This window comes from Siphateles boraxobius, unplaced genomic scaffold (assembly GCF_051911475.1).
Source record: "Siphateles boraxobius isolate OS27281-9 unplaced genomic scaffold, OSU_SipBor_1 25, whole genome shotgun sequence".
NCBI lineage: Eukaryota > Metazoa > Chordata > Actinopteri > Cypriniformes > Leuciscidae > Siphateles > Siphateles boraxobius.
Window position 1 is genome coordinate 36,962,501 of NW_027508866.1, and position 20,000 is coordinate 36,982,500.

The 20,000-nt window shown below is 38.4% G+C and overlaps 1 protein-coding gene across 3 annotated transcripts in view; it reads right to left on the reverse strand.

Annotated features, from left to right (window-relative positions):
* Nucleotides 1-20,000, reverse strand: part of unc5cb (unc-5 netrin receptor Cb) — a 225,672-nt gene that overhangs the window by 17,778 nt on the left and 187,894 nt on the right. For all 3 annotated transcript variants that reach the window (XM_077243784.1, XM_077243785.1, XM_077243786.1), the window contains 4 exons: nucleotides 17,464-17,655; nucleotides 12,595-12,939; nucleotides 2,970-3,057; nucleotides 1,693-1,864 (listed from right to left, as the gene is read on the reverse strand). In XM_077243784.1, coding sequence (XP_077099899.1) covers nucleotides 1,693-1,864; nucleotides 2,970-3,057; nucleotides 12,595-12,939; nucleotides 17,464-17,655 — 797 coding nt within the window. The remainder of the gene's footprint in view (nucleotides 1-1,692; nucleotides 1,865-2,969; nucleotides 3,058-12,594; nucleotides 12,940-17,463; nucleotides 17,656-20,000) is intronic.

The following is a 20,000-nucleotide window of genomic DNA, read 5'->3' on the forward strand; positions in this document are numbered from 1 at the left end:
TATTTCGTTTCAGTGCTGGGTCTGTTACTGTTCTCGTCAGGGTCTCATGATGGTATTCTTCACGCTAGATGAATGCAGATCTTCTGACACTACGGCAGTGTACCGTTACAGTGTGTGAGGTGAATGAGCGTAATGAGGGTGTGAATGAGTGTTTTGAGGGTGGTGTGAGTGTATCGCAGCTCTTGCGTGGGTTGTGTCACCTCCTGCATGGCTAATTAACTCGCCACCATTGTGTTTGTGTGTGAACAATAAAGGGCCGCGAGGAGGAGTTCTGTTCAGTTCTGCTTCAGATAAACAACTTCTCCTCGTCGCCCGTGTTAATGACGAGGCCAGTGGGTGGGAAACTCGTCTGACATCAGGCCGTTCTTCATCGTCATCTTCTAATTAACTCTGGGTTAGTGTCGAGCTGAACCCGCGCGCGAGGATTCGCTGACAGTCGTCTCGTTTTTTGGCTACAGCGAGTGTCCGGCCCGCCTGATATCCAACGGGACACCGGCAGGGGGTCGCGCATGTAAACACACACACACACACACACAGCTCAGATGCTTCAGATGAACACGTTTGACCTCTGGCTGCTTCATTCCATGGATACGAGTGAAAAAAGAGGGTTATTCATAGACAAACCACTGCAGTTTGCTACGCCACAATGTCAAAGTCAACGTTTATTTCAAGTAACGAAAATGCTTTTTTTATGGTTTTATATTTAATTAACGATAAAAGAGTGTAACAGTCAGGTCCCAGAAGTAAAAAAATGTCTTCACAGGGAAATAGATTTTGAATGAATAAATTATATTTATGATTTAATCACAAACCTATAAAGTCCTACTGTGAGCTACGATGTTGTTAATTGATGGTGTTTGCTTCTGTTGAAGCCGTTGGCCTGAATTATTTCAGCTTAGTTTTAAAATAATCGCGTTTAACAGAGGAATTCCTGGTGAAAAACTACATTACCCATGATGCTGTGCAGAAAATTCCACCAATCAGAGAGCAAAACATGTCAAAAGAGCTCTTTAGCTCCACCTACTCCCATGAAGCACTGCAAATGACGTAATTGAGTAGATCTGTTTGAATACATTAATATTTTGCAATAAATTTAAAATATATTGTTTCTATAGATATAATCAACATTTTAAATTAGTAGATTTATTTTTCTCCGTCGTTTTTAATTAAATTATGCTGTTCGCAATGCTTCATGGGATTGTAGTTCTTTCCCTCACTGAAGCTGTTAAGTTCATAGTCTTGTACCTTTGTATTTTTGTCCGATTTTCAATACTTTTTTGCTTCAAATCAGAGTTTGTAATGTTATGATTCACAAAATAGGTTGGTTCGTCTTTATGAGTATGAATTTCACCAAAACTTGAGAGTTTGAGCTCAAGAAGTTTATGATACCATGTGTCAGATTTTGTTTCAAACACGTTTGCACACTGCCTCAGGAAACTTTCGTCTGTCATAAAGTTTTTAGATTTTTTTTTTGAGTTTTTCGCATCCGTAGCAAGCATTTCGAGAGTTGTTTTGACAAATTCAGAGCCACCGAATGACAAATACGGAAAAAACACGAAAATTTCGGACTCAGTGTGCCAGGACCTTTAGTCTTTCTAGACTTTTAGGCTGTTCTTTTAAACTCGATGGCCACCATCTGAACTTAAACTGAACACCTAAACTGACATGTTTTCCGTGGCTCCTCCCACTCACCTCCCACTGGCCCTGCTGTGATTGGCTCTTCAGCTGAATGAGCCAATCCTCGCTGTCGGCCTCGACGCAGTGGTGCATGGTGATGATGACGGGCCGGGTCAGAAGGGCTCCAGGAGGACCACAGCTCACCACGGGACTCAGAACCGTCTCCTGTGTGTCGTCCACCTGCGGCCTGAAGAAAAAACACACAAAAACAAACAGAATTGAGTTCCTTGCCACTGTCGCCTTTGGCTCGCTCAGTTAGGCTTTAAAAGTCGATTCATATTCAGAAATATTATTGATTTAACTGAACTTTTTGAGCTGAATAATGACACTGAATTATAAAGCTGCTGTATTGTATGCTATAGAAATAGATGGAGAAAGATAGAGAAATAGAGAAAAAAATGGATTGTCTAGACATGAGATCTCTGTAATATATTGTATAATTAACAACTATATTAATGACAACTAAACAAAATAACATGTAATTTACTAGAGGTTCTGACAAAATGTAAATGGCTACTGTATTTAAAAAATATTTCATTAATTTGAATTTTTATTTTTATTTTCTTTTATTATGAATGAATGATTCAATGAATCACTCATAACGACTTCACTTGCTTCATCACTGGATAAATCAGCGTTTTTGAACGAATATCTTGAATGAATGATTCAATGACTCATTTCACTTGTTTCATTACTGGATGAATCAGTGCTTTTGAACAAATCTCTTGATTCAATAACAAATACATGTTTTTAACAGTCACTTGTCTCCACCTACTGGTGTAACGATGTAATTGAGACAATTGTTTTTTGAAGCATCAAGTTATTTTCAAAAGGTGATTTGCTCTGATTCAGATTTACGAGAAGTATACAGAAGTACTATGGTAAAAGTTTATAGTACGGATATAATCACTGAACCACAGACATCAGTGATTATATCCGAACTATAAACTTTTATCCCAGTACTTCCGTGATAATCTGAATTATGCAAGACATATGATATTGTGTAGTTGAAAAGTGTCATATCTACACATGACAACTGCTCTCCTGGATCAGAACGTAGCTCTGAATGTTCGCTGCGATCGTACTTATCAAAGGTTTAACAGACAGAGACGAATTGTCATTTAAGAATAAGATTTGAATTGACAAAGTTGATACTTTAATAACGCATAACTGAGAATTAATAAGTGAGCAATGAAAGAGCAACTAAGAATGCCACATGTAGTTGTGTGTCAAGTACAGATGGGTGTCTGCATGGGCGATAATCCCCAGAATAAGGGCGTTTGTCACAATACCTCATGCTCTCCTTCCTGTGAACCGTCACGTACATCTCATAGACTCGTCCCTGAGGGATGGCGCCCGCTGGCACCAACAAGCTCACTCCTGCAGAGAGACACACACGAACACACACACCATCAGTCTGCCAGCCTGTGACCTCTGCCACCCCGTGCCAAACGCCCTGTCAGTGTCAAACTCTCACACACACACACACGCGCGCACACGAGTGTCTCAGCCAACAGGCAACATTCTCAGGGTTATGAACAAACGCTCTTCCAGTAATGTTAATAGAACATTTGTTCATAGGGATCTTGTCTTTAATAATATTTTCTTAACGTTAGCACAAAAACATTATTTATACATCATTAATGGAAAGGAACGTTTTAGTTGGATGTTTGTCTAACATTTTATATGTTGCTACTTGTTTTGGAATGTTCAGAGAACATTCAAATGTAACATTTCCATTGTAAAAATTATCAAATGGAACGTTTGATAACTGAAAGTCCCCCTGTTGTCAATAATTTTATCCCAAGTTAAAACTCATCTTTGATCACCAAAATGACATATTTAAAAAGTTTTTTCCTTGAAAAATATCCTTCATGCCTTAAAATATCTTTAATGTAACTCGACACCCTCGCCTCATTTAGTATGCACAGTTATATGAATATGCAAATGAGCCCCGCCTCCACTCACTCACTCACTCACTCAGAGATCCACTCGTTGACGATCACACGTTGATCTGATTGGTTACAAGGTAGTTTGTGACGTCAGAAACACCAGCGATTTCAAAGCGTGTTTTTGAGACTGTCTTTGGTTCACTGCAGTTTTAAGGAGAAAATACTCAGCAATGCTGTCGACTTATGAATTTACACATGGTTTGACTTAAAGCATATTAAAAACACCACATAGACACATAAACAACATTAAAAGCTGGAGTTTCAACGCAGGGGGACTTATCGAGTGGAAATATCCGACTGATGAATTCCTCCAGTCTCACAGACTCATTGATTTCTCATGTCCTTCATGTGAACTTCCCTTTGAGCGACTGTCACTCACCAACAACACAGAAGAACTGCATCACCAGAGACCAGGGCGGCACTCGAGAGCCGAAGGACAAACCTCAGGAAAGTGACACAGACTTCAGCCCGGATTGAGCTGGAAGACTGTTCACGTCAACATGAAATCAAAATCAACTCTATTTAATGAACTGAATTCACATTGTGATCAATTAATCAGTGCGCATTAGTTTTCAAAAATTATTTTTTCTTTAAAATACGTGATCAGTGCAATAACAACGTGTCAGAAACCAAGAAAACCAGGAAGAGAAAAATAAAATAATAAAATAAATTCCAGCAAATACAACTAATAAAATAATCAAAAGAAATGTAGTAAATATATATATATAAAATATAATATTTGTTGAAACAACAAACACACACTCTCTCTCACAAACACACACAGAGACAGACAAAGACACACACACACACACACACACACACACACACACACACACACACACACACACACACACACACACACACACACACACACACACACACACACACACACACACACACACACACACACACACACACACACACCTGGTTGATCCAAACAACACCTGACAGGTAAAATCAAGTCCGACACTCTTTTCTGCTGCTGATTGTCACTTTCACTCAGAACTGTCACATTATGGACATAAAACATGCTGTGAATGACATTTCATGTTTTTAAAATGGTCCGTAAATGTATTTGCTGGGCAAAAGAGTGAATGGAAATGATCTTATTTAACAGTATATTTTCACCACATCTGAAAGTTTAGAACTTTTAAATGTTACTGCAGTGCTATTGTAATCCAGGGATCTGCTGTGTGCATTATCTGAGGAATTGCAGGGAAAAAGAACAGTGTCTCAATTTTCAGAAAAGCAATAAACTCTTGCACACTTAAGACTCACTCTGGCAATGTTTACATGCAACCAAATCATCCGTTAGTGACGGGATTGACGGCTCAATTAGGGATGGCGAAAACTTAATGTTCTTGACCGACCACCGAGCCTCATTAGCCGGTTGAAACCGGTTAACCGATTAGTTTAAAATATGCTACGCTATTTGAAATAACAGCCATTTCGAGCCGCGCCTGCAATTTCGCAACTCTGTCGCATCTCTCTGCCGCTCACACACACACACACACACACACACACACACACACACACACACACACACACACACACACACACACACACACTGCCTCCCGCTTACACACACACTGCCTCCCGCTCACACACACACTGCCTCCCGCTCACACAAACACTGCCTCCCGCTCACACACACACTGCCTCCCGCTCACACACACTCTGCCTCCCGCTCACACACACTCTGCCTCCCGCTCACACACACTCTGCCTCCCGCTCACACACACTCTGCCTCCCGCTCACACACACTCTGCCTCCCGCTCACACACACTCTGCCTCCCGCTCACACACACACTGCCCCGGCGCCGCCCTTCCAATCACGTCACTTTTTTAAAATCCCCTACAGCGCAAAACATGAGTCCCGCAAACGCGGCGCCGAGGAGCTTGTATGTAATCGGAGGACAAATGGCTCCTTAGTTTCGAAATGGTTTGGGTACAAGGTGATTGCTTGAAAATAAAGGCGTTACGCCCGTTTTATGCTTCTACGCCAAATCGACGGCGTACACCCGCAGACCCCTCTGCCGTAGCTCGACGTGCACCTTTAAAAAAATTGTAACCGCGTCGAGGCGACGCAGACCACAAGGGCTGTGATTGGTCAGATGCACCGCGATGCAACTCAACCTGACGCAGAACCATAAAACGGCCACGACGTCGTAGGAGTGACGGCGTAGCTACACCGTGGAGTTGACGCAGAAGCATAATGAGGCCTTTAGTCTAGCGTTAGAAGCTCATTTGAAACATTGCCGTGGCTCATTTAAGAAAATGACAGCTCCGAACTAGAAAGCCCTCACCGCTTACAAAGTCAAGAGGGCAGCATTTCTTTTTCAATCATTCCGCATATCTTTTGGGTAATAGTCTCTGAGCGCTGTTTGTCACATTTCCTACCAGCTAGCATAGATGACACGGTAGGTTGGCTTTGGCTACCTTTCTCACCCGAAGAGGCTTGTTGCGTTTTAAGGTGATACATCATAGATGAGGTGCTACTACTGTATTTAAGCACTGTATCACACAAGTTGCAATTTACATCTGTGTCATTCTTTTTGGTGAAATGGTCCCACACACTACTTTTCTTTGCACGGTTCATCCTGTCGTCTGCCCTGGCTCTAACCTCCAGTGTTTTAGCCTGTAGCCTTTACTTTTCGCAAACCTTGTGAGCGCGCGAACCCAAACGCTGTGACCTCGCGCCAAATGTTTTTATTGGTTTATTAAGTACAAACAGGCGAGTTATGAAAAATTGAGTGTGAGGGATTTGTTCACTTCACACAAAAATATCTTGGCATGAGATGGCTAACTGTAGTAGCGTTTAGTCCACTGTCTATAATAGCCTAATTTGGAGAACAGTTTTTTTTTAACCGACTACCGACAACTTTGATCGGTTAACGTTGATACGGTCAACAATCGGTCAAACAGTCATCGGTTAGCATCCCTAGGCTCAATCGGACTGTAAAGACTTCACATAAACACGTATTGAGCACATATCACAGACCCGATTGAGCTCGAACAGAATAACATCTCGATCGGATTGAAAGGGGCGGTTTATTCCTTCTCTAATCCGATCGAGAGAACATGCAAACACTTGATCGGATTGAAAACTGAAACTGAAAGGACTGCGCATGTGCAATGATGTAGAAATAGCGTAATGACGTGTTATGCGCTGAACGAGCTGGTGAATAAAGTGTCGTATTACTCGGCTCTGTGGAACACTTGATTCTGATTGGTCAATAGCGCGTCCAACGGTGAGTTATTCCCAGATAACAGCCGCTGAGAACAGAAACACAGGCTCAACCGGGTCACTGAAGTCAGCAGCGCTATACACTCGCTAGGAACGTTTTTTCTTCGTGGAAGTTTTGCGTTTAGTGAGCTAATAAAATATTAAAACTCAGTCGAATCCATATTTTGTATACAGTTATTTAATTATGTCATCCAGTATCGTGGACTTGCTCTCTCGTTTCATACAAACGCAGCGGCTGCAATTTTTTGACTATTGTTTTGTACACTGTTGGATTATGATACAAACAGGTACGATTTTAAAATCTGAAATCCACATCTCTTATCTCCATTTATGTGTTGAAATGCTGTGTAATAAGTGTTATGACTGTATACAGTATCTCTATGTCCGTCTAGTTTGATCTCGCCGCTGAAACTTTAAACTTTGTTTAAAGACCTAATCAAATATTTTAACTCAGATCAATATTTTGTGTCTAATTATTTACTTATGTGGCAAGTATCCGTGTAATAAGCGGGATAATGTGCGTCGGGGTCCATCACCCTGTCGGGGGTTATTTTGAGAGAACCACCGGCTGGATGTACATTATCCCTTCCTTATAAATGAGTTTCCCGTCATTCTATAATCCTCCTTTCTCTGAGTCTGTGAAGTGGAGCAGGACAACAGCCCACCAGACCTCGTTTCAGACTCTCATCCACAGACACCACAGTGCTCATTTAATCCAAATCATGACCAGAAATGGACCAGAAATTAAGTCTGCTGTTAAAAACAAATAAATAATGTTAATAAAAAAATATATTCCGATTTGAAGATTGTGGCATATATAAACGCGCACATCGACCTGTGTCTGTCTCTATTTAACAGAGAATGTTTTATTACAGTATTTATTTTAAATATTTATATTATGTATTATCTCAGGACAGTGCAATACTCCTATATAGTGCAGTCATTTTATGAAAAAAGGTTGAACAAATTGCAACAGAAGCAAACTCAACTGATTTTGTATCCTCAATATGTCCTGAGTAAGGAAAAAAAAGCCCCGAAGAATCCCATTAGGGGAAAGTTTCGAAAAAGGCCAAAATAAATCCCATTCATTCGCCTATTCATTCTCTTTCTCACGTGAAAAGGGTTAAAATTATAACCTTTAGATATCATCATGAAAATCACTGAGTTGATTACTTACATCAAGACAAACAAAAATGTATTACACGTTTTTTATGTATTACAAATTGTTTGTTAACATGGACAAACGGTGCATAATATAATTACGTATTAGCTAATTTGCATAATTACCCAAACAGATCTAAACATTGGGTATAGCAGGTGAAAATGTTTTTTTTTTAATCTTGTTGACATATAACAGTAAAAGACTTAATGTTAAGGTCTGAATGGAACACATTTATGCTACCCATGAACATTAATACAGGAAGAAGTACTTTAGAAACCAGCCTTTATTAATTATTATTGCAGAGATGGGGTTTGGGCATTGAGTGCATTGTGTACGTAACTAGATTTTTTGATCCAGACACTTTTTATTTCACCTACCTTTTGTCTTCTGCATTCTCCTCACCCGTGTCTCCTGTTCTTCCCTCAGACTCACCCCCCAGAAACAGTCCCATTGACCCAGCCCCAAACCCCATCTCTGCCATAATAATTAATAAAGGCTGGTTTCTAAAGTACTTCTTCCTGCATTAATGTTCATGGGTAGCTAAATAGTTTACTGTTATATGTCAACAAAATTCTACCAGACATGTTCACTGCTATACCCAATGTTTAGATCTGTTTGGGTAATTATGCAAATGAGCACATATGTAATTAGATTATGCACCATTTGTCCATGTTAACAAACAATTGCAAAAAACTTGTTATACATTTTTTGTTTGTCTTGATGTAAGTAATCAACTCAGTGATTTTCATGATGATATCTAAAGGTTATAATTTTAACCCTTTTCACGTGAGAAAGAGAATGAATAGGCGAATGAATGGGATTTATTTTGGTCTTTTTCGAAACTTTCCCCTAATGGGATTCTTCGGGGCTTTTTTTTTCCTTACTCAGGACATGTTGAGGATACAAAATCAGTTGAGCTTGCTTCTGTTGCAATTTGTTCAAGGTTGAACCCCATTGTGGCTTAAAATGACTGGACTAATATGTAGGTAATCATCTTTATTGTGTGTGTTTGTTGTAGGATTATACTGTTTTCGTTTACTGTACCTTCTCAAAGTCTATCTATTGTGTGTAGTTTTGTAAGTTCTTCTTTTACGTTGTCTTTTTAATGTTGACTAAGAGCTTTGCTACAAAGATTCCTATGTATTTGTACTAGCTGTACTGGTACTCATTCAACTCACATGTTTAGTGTTCATGTAAACACTGCGTCCGGATTCATCAATCGGATCAATTCAGTCTGATTGAAACCGAAGTTGTGCATGTTAACACAACACTGTCTTTCCTCAGGGAACCGTGTTCATGCGCTACTGTAACGCTGGCTCTGTTATGAATGACTTTTTTTTTTTACAGTAGATAATAAATGATAGCAATAACATCATACATTCACTATTTTACAATACTTCACATTCTGGATGGGGAGATATGCAATGTGTCTATATGTATGTATGTGTGTGTGTGTGTGTGTGTGGTATGTTCATCCATATTTCTTTCTGTTTTATGTTGTTTGTATGTTTGTTCATTGGTTTGCTCATTAATTTCCTCTCGTATTATGCTTTTTTTTCATCAACAACTATATTTGTCTGTATTTGTTTTTTGCTGTTGTTTTCTTAAATGTACTTCTGTATTGCACTGTTTGCTTAAAAAAAAAAAAAAAAAAAAATGAATGACTGAGTGAGTCGTGGATGGGTGTCAGGCGTGAGAATGATCACCCTCTCAGTGTCCTAATCCCTTTATATCTCACCGGACCTGGAAAGGCACTTTGAACAGTAATTTATGACCCAGTGCTGTTCTCACGGGAGCTGTAAAACTCACGGCGCCCATGAGGAGCGTTCAGACACAGCCACATCTACTGAGTGGATGTTGACATCATTCACACACACCTCACTGACATCAGGAGCCATCACTGTGACTCTGGGGAATATGTGTGATCATAAAATAATTTAACAGCTCAATATCAGAGTATTGTGACAATGTGAATGTCATTTTTCCTAAAAGGCTCCTACGGTGTTTTGCAACGAGAGGTTGATGTTTATCCTCTCCTGTTCATCAGAACACTGAAAAACCTAGAAATGAACATGATTGTAAAATCACAAACATGAGCTCATTAACATATGACCATCACCACATTTACATTTAATATTTTTTATAATATTGCATATTAAAAGTTAAGTATATTTAGAACAATAAGGTTTCAATAGTTAACTTTAGTTAATACATTAATTAATGCACAGTACATATATTACAGTATTTATTAATCTTTGTAAAAGTTAGTTAATATACAAAGGTACATTGTAAAAAGATAAAATAATAAAAATGAACAGATGCAACTTTTGGTTTTTAATAATGCATCAGTATATGCTGAGTTAACATAACTAAGATTAAGAAATGTTTTAGAAATATTATTCATTGTAGTTAAATAACTAATGTTAACAAATGGAATCGTATTGTTGTCTCTAGAAATTGAATTAAACATATAAATATAATGTATCATATATTACAGTAGAAACAATGCTTAATTGTCATGAAAAATCTAAAAACAAGATTCAAAATATACTTTCTTTCTTTCGACAGTGGAGTTAAATATGAGCCGGACTCGTTCTTGACAGGTTTGTGAGATTCGCTGACAAACGGTTGCAGGACGACGAGATTGATGATCGTTTCAGACTTATTATATTTTGATGAAAGACTGAAGACAAACATTTCCTTTTCTCAGTGAAATATGTTGTCTGATAAATCGATCAGAGTAAGATCAGGAATGTTGACTCTGCTGTGGTTTGGTTTCTCTACTCGAGCGTCCTGTAATGTGTGTTTATGGGTCAGGCTGTGATTTTCTCTCCAACAAACACACTGGCCTGTTTCTTATAAAACCCAGAAGCTTCAATCAGAGGCTGGCATGAGAAAACACGATTAACGCTGAAACACATGTGCCGAGCGCACGATGGCTTCAAGATGTGCATCAACTACCGGCGGTGACGAGGTGGGATAAATAAAAATAATAATAAACAAGGCTTAAACCTCCATTTTGTAACAGACACGAGTGTTTATTTTAGCACTTCCGTCAGTGAAACACTACACTACAGCCTGTAAAACATTGAAATAAATATCAGTGAATATTGGTAACATAAATAATATAAGAAAGTTACATATTTAACAAATATTCCTTTTATATTTCCCGACAAAGATGCGTCATATAGCATGTGTGACACGAGCAGGACAGAGACAGTCATTCTCTTTTCTAATATCTTCATGTTTTCTCCTGATGTTCAAAGCATCTGACACTGGTCGTAAAAGGTCTGAAGAGCGAATTTTATCTTCCGCAGTGTCGAGACATTTAGGCCATGTTTGATTTTGTGCTGCCAGAAAAAGCTAAACTAAAATGTGTGAAATGCGCTGTACAAAATAAACGTGACGCGCCGTACCATAATAACAAGCACAAACTGTGTTACATAGAATTTGACGTGCGAGCAAAAAGGTATCAGGTCTATTATATTTGCATTTTTACTGTGGTGAAGTAAAAAAAAATGCTGTAGGACAAATTAAAAGCGAACCAAAGGAAGAAACGCTTATAATCTCATGCAAAACTGGGCGAGACGTGTGTGAAGATTTGGGAAAAGAAACCAGATATTCCATGTTCAATGGAATATTGTTAAATTCACTGATAATCGGGTGACCAGATTATCAATGCAAAACATAATACAAAGCCGACAAAGCTTAAATGTATGGGCTTGCGTGACGTACGTCTCATTCGGCACACGAATCCAAATGTTTCCATGGCTTCAATGTAACATTTCATTTCTAACTTATTATTTCTTTTGTAAACAAAGCTTTGTGCTTCACTCGTGTCATAATAATATAAAGTAAAACGGCATTCACGTACGAAACAATATGTTTTGACGGACCACCGCCGGTAGAGATGCACCGATTGATCGGCTGGTGACTGGAATCGGCTGATTTTCACGTGATTGGCGACTGGCAGTCAGTCTGACATATTCCGGTTTTATGCTGGTCAGTCTATTTTTGCTGCGCTGCTCAGTTTAAGTGAAAGCACACTTTTGATGGACAAAATAAATATGATTTCGCACAAAAGTGCCCAAAATGCACAGAATTTGCATGTCTGGGGTGTTTTAACAATAACGGGAGTAGGCTATGTCAGAAAAGAAAATGAATTTTTTATTATTAAATGAACAGATTTTTTGTGTTGGATATTGGATGTGAAAAGAAGGAAATGGTTCTTCCATAACACTGCACTTTAGATGTGTGTGAATGTCCCACACCAGGAGTAATAATATAGTTCTGTTTTATAGCGATTACTGTTCAAAAAATGTTCTATGCAAAATGTAAAATATTCTACTAAAGAAAAGAGAGAAAATAAATATTTGTGTGTGCTGTAAAGTGGTTAGAAAAAATGAAATCGGAATCGGCTAAAATCGGTATCGGCAGCTCAAACTCAATGAAAAATCAGATTCGGTGCATCTCTAACCGCCGGTGATGCTCGATGCGGTTGTCAAGTTAACCAGCAAAGCGCTAGTGTCTGGTGCCGAACACACATCTGCACTGACCTGAGTTGGGCACGATCAGATGCCCTCCGAGAGCGTTGAAGGAGCCGAACGCGGTGCAGGACGGGTCCCAGGAGCGCACGAGTGTGTGTGTGCGCCGGCTCATGGTGTCGGCCTCCATCAGGGCGTGCGGGAGCTTGGGCGAGAGGGACGAGATGTCGGACAGGTCCTCCTGCGGCGTCACCAGACCGGACGAGTTGTACACCTTGATCTTCAGGTTGGGCAGCGGGTCCAGGAGAGGAGAGTTGGTCATGGGGATTTTGTCGGCCACGTCGTGGAGCGCGTAAACCGGTCCTCGGTACAGGGCCGCCGCTGACGTCAGGTCAGGAGGAGCCGCTAGCAGATCAGCTACACACACAGATCAAATACAGCACTAGTTTTAATATTATATATAAATATATAAAAACATGTTTGTTAATCAGAATAAAGCTGAAATTAAAAACAATATGAAATCAGTTGAAGTTATGTAGTAAAATAGCAGTAAAATTACTGACTGGAAATAAAACAAAAACTGAAAAGAAGAATAAATAAATATATATGTAAAAAAATTATAACGACAAAAGCACATTACACTAGTATAATTAAAAAGAAAACTGAAAATATTGCTGATTTGATGCTCAAGAAACATTTCTGATTATTATCGGTTGAAAACGTGAACGTTTCATATTTTTGTGGAATCAATGACACCTTGTATTTTTCATCGCTTTTGATGAATTTAATCTGTCCTTATTTGCTGAATAAAGGAATTTTTTTTTTTCAAAACTAATCTTACTGAAACCAAACTTGTGAACTAAAGTGTATAAATATAAAAACGAATAAAAGGTACTTCAACATATTTATAAAAACTATAGTAGTATATAAATTATACTACAATAACACTGGTGTGTTGGGACTTTTTTTAGTTGGGTTTTCGTGTTCGCTCACGCACACGCACACGCACACGCAAACGCGCACACACGCACACACACACACACACACACAGGCCTAAAACGCTTAGTGCAAACCTGTTTAGCACATGCTGGTAAAGCATTATTAATGCATGTGAGGAGAATGGAGTCTGTATTATTTGCGTTATGATGAAGAGCTTCTCCCTGAAGAGCGGCGTATATTCAGAGTCATCATTAGTCTTTTCCTCGTTACGGTCTTCATCTTTACCCAGACTCAGAGGGCATCGGGATCGACACCGATCCTTCACAGGTACACACATGAATATTCATGAGATCGGGCCCGAACACACAGCACGACTCGTAAACCGACACCGCTAACGCTTCTCTGCATCCGTGACTGTCTACCGCTGAGACCTGAAGTTCGAGGAGAGGTCACCAAACACACGCTTCACAAGAGCAGATCCACACAAATCAAGTTCACTTAAGGGTGAGTCTGGGGTTTCACATTCAGTTCTAGCCAATTAAAACACCAGATTAACTCTAAACATGACAATTCTGTCATCATTTACTCAGTCATGTCGTACAAAAGAAGAGATGAGCATTTGGGTTGTAGACAACATTGATCCCCACTGACTTTCATTAGATGCACAAGCTTTTGTAATCCATTTTTTTTATTAATATTTCGAATGTTTTTATTTTTATATTTTCTGTTTTCATTTTAATCTTAGTTAAAGTTTCAGTAATGTACTTGTGTTTTTATTATTGTATTTATTATACTTTATTGTGATATTTTTAAATAAATAGGTCTCTATAGTTTATACATTTTTTATTTAGTTTTAGTATTTCAGTACATCAAGTAAATGAAAATGAGAAATGTTGCCTTGGCAACTAGATGAAAAAAATATTTATATATATTATATATATATACTGTATATATATTATTTATATAAAAAATTTAAATATTTTGTACTATATATATTTTTTTTCTAACCCTAAACCCTTTTTCAGTTAATGTTTATTTTATTTTATTTTTTGTTTTATGGTTTTAGTTTACGTGAACTATATGAAACCTGGAAGATAAAAAGTCATACAGCTTTGGAACTTTTTTTAACTTTTAAATTCAAGTTTCCCATTTTTATATATAAAATATGACTAAATTTAAAAATTAAATAAATGATTTTAAAATATAAATAAATAAAATATCCAAATAAAACACTTAAAAATATGAATTATTTTATTTTGTTTACCTGCATGTCATGTGACCATTAATCAAAATAAAAAACATGAACATGTGAAAATGTCATTAAATGATTGAAATATACAAATCTCAGCGAGGGGCAAAAATCAGTAATTATTGTGTTTTCATAATTGATGATTGCTGTGCTCTTGGTCTCCTGACGTGTAAAGTGCAAACGCTGATGTGTTTCGAGAGTGTGTCCCGATTCCAGCTCTTTCCTCTGTGTTTACCACAACACCTTCCGCTCACGTGACTCAGGCTGATGGGTAATTAACACTCGATGTGCCAGACAGACGAAACTAATTACACCGTCATGATAACTTGTCAGCTTGATGTGAAGGCAATCTGCATGCATCCTAATAGCAGGAAACTCAAACGTCTGTGAGTTATGAGCATCTCCTTCGTTCTTTTCACGTCAGCGAGAAGTTGACACACATCAATTCTCCATCTGCGGTCACATTCATCACCGGCAATATCATCCGTCACTTCCTTTATCATTACAGTGACATTGACACATAAAGAGAAATATGTCATAAGTTCAGTGACGAAAGAGGATGGACTGCGACAAATGATATTTTCAGCAAATATGAAAGTAGTCAAATGAGTAGCTTCAGTTCATCTCACACATATCAGAAATATATAGACCCAATAAAACACCAATAAAATACTGATATAATCGGTGTGCACATGTTGGGAAGACTAGTAGTTCAAAAACCACATATCCACTATCTAGTTGTGTCACTTATGACATTTTTTATGCATCAATGTCACTGCAATGATAAAGTGACTGATAATTTTTACTGGTATTTAGACTACCATTCAAAACTCTTTTCTGCTCACTAATGTGATCAAAAATACAGTGAAATATTATAACAGCTGTTTTCTATGTGTATATATAGTAATTCCTGTGATCAAAGCTGAATTTTCAGCATCATTACTCCAGTCTTCAGTGTCACATGATCCTTCAGAAATCACTATAATATGATGATTTGATGCTCAAGAAACATTTATGATTATTATCAGTGTTAAAAACAGTTCATATTTGTGTTGAAACTGAACACTTTATTTTCAGGATTCTTTGATGAATATAAAGTTTAAAAGAACAGCATTTATTTGAAATTGAATCTTTTGTAACATTATACATTAGTCTTTTAGGGGTGTCAAAATGAATCGTTTTGGCGGTGCACCGCGATGCAGACGAGGACGATTCGGTATCGGTTCAGAAATAGCCCATAACCGGTTATAATGTACTGACGCATTTCTGACGTCAGCACCGCGTGCTTACCGTACGTTCACACCGCCGCCGACTTGAGCGGGAAAGAAGCTCTGGACACCCTGTCAAGGACGCTTGTCAAAAAGTACGGGGAAGCTTGTTGACGCTGGCCGCTCTGACGTAGCAGGGAGAAGAGAAGTGTCACAACATGAAATGTCACATGAGATTGGTGTTTTTGCATTCCACTCCACTGCTTTTCTATTTAACAATGTAAACACGCGCTAGACTGTGTGCTCGAGCTACGTGTCTTTTGCCGTGTCTCACGCATGTCACAGCGTTTTAAAAAACACGTCATTCAAGTTAAAATAAGTTCAACTTTAAGAACAAAAATGTAAACTATCCCAGCTCTTTTATCCCATGCCTCGTTCTTTTGTAACTGGTCCCTATAAGCAAACAACGTCATATCATAAATGATAGGAAACCCAGCAACGGCGATGATTAGCTTCTCCTCCATTTGCTCGGAACTAATGTTTTGGTAGAAACGAAAGTTCACATCGTGTGCTTCTCTGGAATCAGCCAGCGTGGAGGACGTCTGTATTCCGATTGGTTGCTGGCTTTTGCCGCTGCTTGCCGCTGAACTGCGTCATAGCTCATTACCATAAAGTGGAGCTACTTTCAACTTTCTGATTGACGCTCAAGACGCTCAAAACGCCCAAAACGAGACGCCGGTGGATTTGGCGCTCCTTGCAGCGGAGAGAAGTCCGCTTCCATTGAGAATTAATGACTTCCGGTAGCTTTGGGAGCTCAAGTCGGCGGCGGTGTGAACTACTATATTCAAGTAGGTTTGGCCTCTTGTTTATTTTGGTTTGTAATTTAATTTCATGTTTATACATTTGTCAATATTTAAATGTTTTACAAGAAAGTACACTGCACTAAGTATTTAAGTACACTCCCTGCATTATGCACTTTTAGTACTTACTTTTGTGTGTTCTAATCTAATGCTGCTGTTGTCTTCTGTGCCCAGACTTGAGTTTTATTTGATGTTTGATGCATTCAAGAAGCGTGTTTTTTTAGGTAAAATTAAAGGTTCAGTTCATATATCTGACTGCTTGTATTTATTGACAAAATTGTATATATGTGAAGAAAAATTGAAAAATAAGGATGCAGTGCATCGTGATGCATCGAGATAATCGAATCGAACCGAATCGATGACTTGATAATCGTAATCGAACCGTGAGACCAGTGTAGGTTCACACCTCTAATGTCTTTACTGTCACTTTTGATCAATTTAAGATCCTTGTTGAATAAAACTATGGATTTTCTTGAATGGTAGAAATAAAAATTAATTTAACCAATAATAATAAATTGACTGGTTCATGACTCATTTAAACTCTTCTTTTACACTCATAAAGAGTAATTTCTAGCCAATGAAATGAAAAATATATTCACTATGATTGTTTAAGGGCTTGAAATGTCTATTTTTTATGTCTTTCCTGGGGAAATCTGATAGTAAAGCATGGGAAGGCGTCCCGTACCTGTGCGAGCCGTCTTGATGTTGACCGGCTGGAATCCTCCGTTGAGTGCCGATGAATCCATGATGTCCGAGTCGAAGTCCCGGTGGTTCTTCCGGTACACGAACAGCGCCACGATGACGGAAATCACCAAACACATGATGACTGCGATGACGATTCCCACGTAAAGAGCCACGTCATCTGTGCTGGGGGCCGCTGGAGACACACACACACACACACACACACACACAGAAGATCAGTCTCTCACGCCTTTATTAAAGCTGTGTTAAATTAGGAGGGAGATTCTATCTAGAGTCTAATATCCTCACTGATCGCTCAGATATTAATAACTCAAGACTTCATTAGTGTCCAGTGAGCAAGAGGAACCGGTGATGTATTGATAATGTCTGTACACACATGTGCTGATGGGAAACAGCAAAATAAAATTTAACAAGAATTTTTAGATCTCACATCACGCTATAATGGACACTAGGACTGGGTCATGTGATCAGCTTTGAGTGCATCTTAAAATCACAATCGGTTTCATTATATTAGGTTGATTGTTTTGAGTCTTTAGGTTTGAACTGATCATGTATGAATCATCTGATCTGCAGCATTGTGTCAATCAAGATCCAGATAATGCATTTTTGCAGACGATTTTGACCTAGAAAATTATTTTATTCACTGAATTATAGCTGGGGGGAAAAAAATCACATTTGATTTTTGCTGGAAAGACAATAAAAATAAAAGTAGTAATCATAATAATAAGAACAACAGTGTGTGTGTATATATATATATATATATATATATATATATATACACACACTGTATACACATACATATACACACACATTGACTAGACAGTTCTTGAATCTGATTGGTTAATAAAGCTGTAACCATGATGTAAAATCGTATCGTAATGCAAGGTTTGTCACACACCTAATAGACACATAAATATACAAATGCTTGTGAAATAATGTTAAATTTACTGTAAGTGCAATGAATGCAAAGGGGAAAAAGATGAGTTGTGTTATGAGACAGACACAAGAAACAGCATTAGAACAGATCCAGCAGAGCGACAGGTGTGTGTGTGTGTAAAGTGAATGATGAAAATGAGGATAAGCTTCAGATTGATCTGGTCTGACTGTTTCTCCTCACTTCATCATGGATCACGTCTAGAATTCAGACATTTCCCCTGTTCTCTCGTGCCGTCACTCCTCACATCTACTCCACCCTCGGCTCTCTACGTCTCGGGAAAAAAGTCCCAATGATTGTGTGGAATGAAAACTTTGACAAGCCATCATTAGAAGCAATACTTTGCCCTCATTTCCATAGAAACGGTCCTTTTGTCCCCCTGATAATTGTGAAAAATGCAATTTCCTGTCAAAGCAGTGACAAGTGTGGAAACGTGTGTAATATAAAGGTGTGTGACAGGCGACAGGCACGTCTCTGGAAACACGAACATCGATTCCTGCATCGATACGAGCGAAGGCGCAGCAAAACTCCTGTCTGAACTATTAACCAGCGCACGCTCCTGATTCTCTCGTATTGAACTCTCTGAGACGAGACCGAAACACACTGTGACACTGATCCACCAGAAGAGGGCGCTCTCAGACATCACTGATGCAACATGCATTCATTCTACTAATACTCTACTAAAAATAAATACTTATGCTATTCCTGCATGTGCATCTTCTGCATGCTTTTATCATCTTATTGATTCAATTGTGATCAAACTGCCAGGAGTTGCACTGAAAAAAATAAGTTAAGTTTTTAATTATTCTTTTTTTAAATTTATTTTTTATTAAATACCTAAAAATAATACTCAAAAAAAATTGTGATCTGAAAAGCAACACCACTTATAGTGATAAAAACAGATTTATATTCAAGAAATATAAGCTTTTGAAGTAAATTACCTTGTTTTTATCTTTAATACACTGAAAAAAAAACTGTGTACATTTTACTCTAAAATCGCTGGCAAATTTCACAACTAATTACAAAGAAACGGCAAGTGACGCATTGAATTAAATGTGGAATTTTGAAGCAGAAAGCAAATAGTGTTTTCTCCAATAATCTTTACACTTTCTTTTTTTACAGTGACCTATTTTAGAAAGGCATTTTATAAAACAGCAATACTCCAGCATAAGCCCTCAGTAGGCGTCAGCAGTGTGTAGTGTGCAGTGCGTGATATAAAACAGTATTCAGCAGCACTGAGTGTCTGTCGACTCAATTATGTATATTGGTTTATGAGAGAGCATTAATAACCTGCTGTGGTTAAAGACAACGAGCTTTAGTTCAGATGAGAAATACAGGAACCAGCAGCTCCCGTCTCTGGCCTTTCTGTGAGTAAACACTGTGTGTGTGTGTGTGAGTGTGTGTGGGTGTCTATGAGAGTGTCTGTTTGTGTACATGTGCGAGTGTGTCTGTGAGAGTGTGTGTGTGTGTATGAGAGAGTTTGTGTGAGAGTGTGTGTTTGAGTGTGTCTTTGATTGTGTGTGTGTGTGTGTGTGTGTGTGTGTGTGTGTGTGTGTGAGTGTGTCTGTGAGAGTGTATTTGTGTAT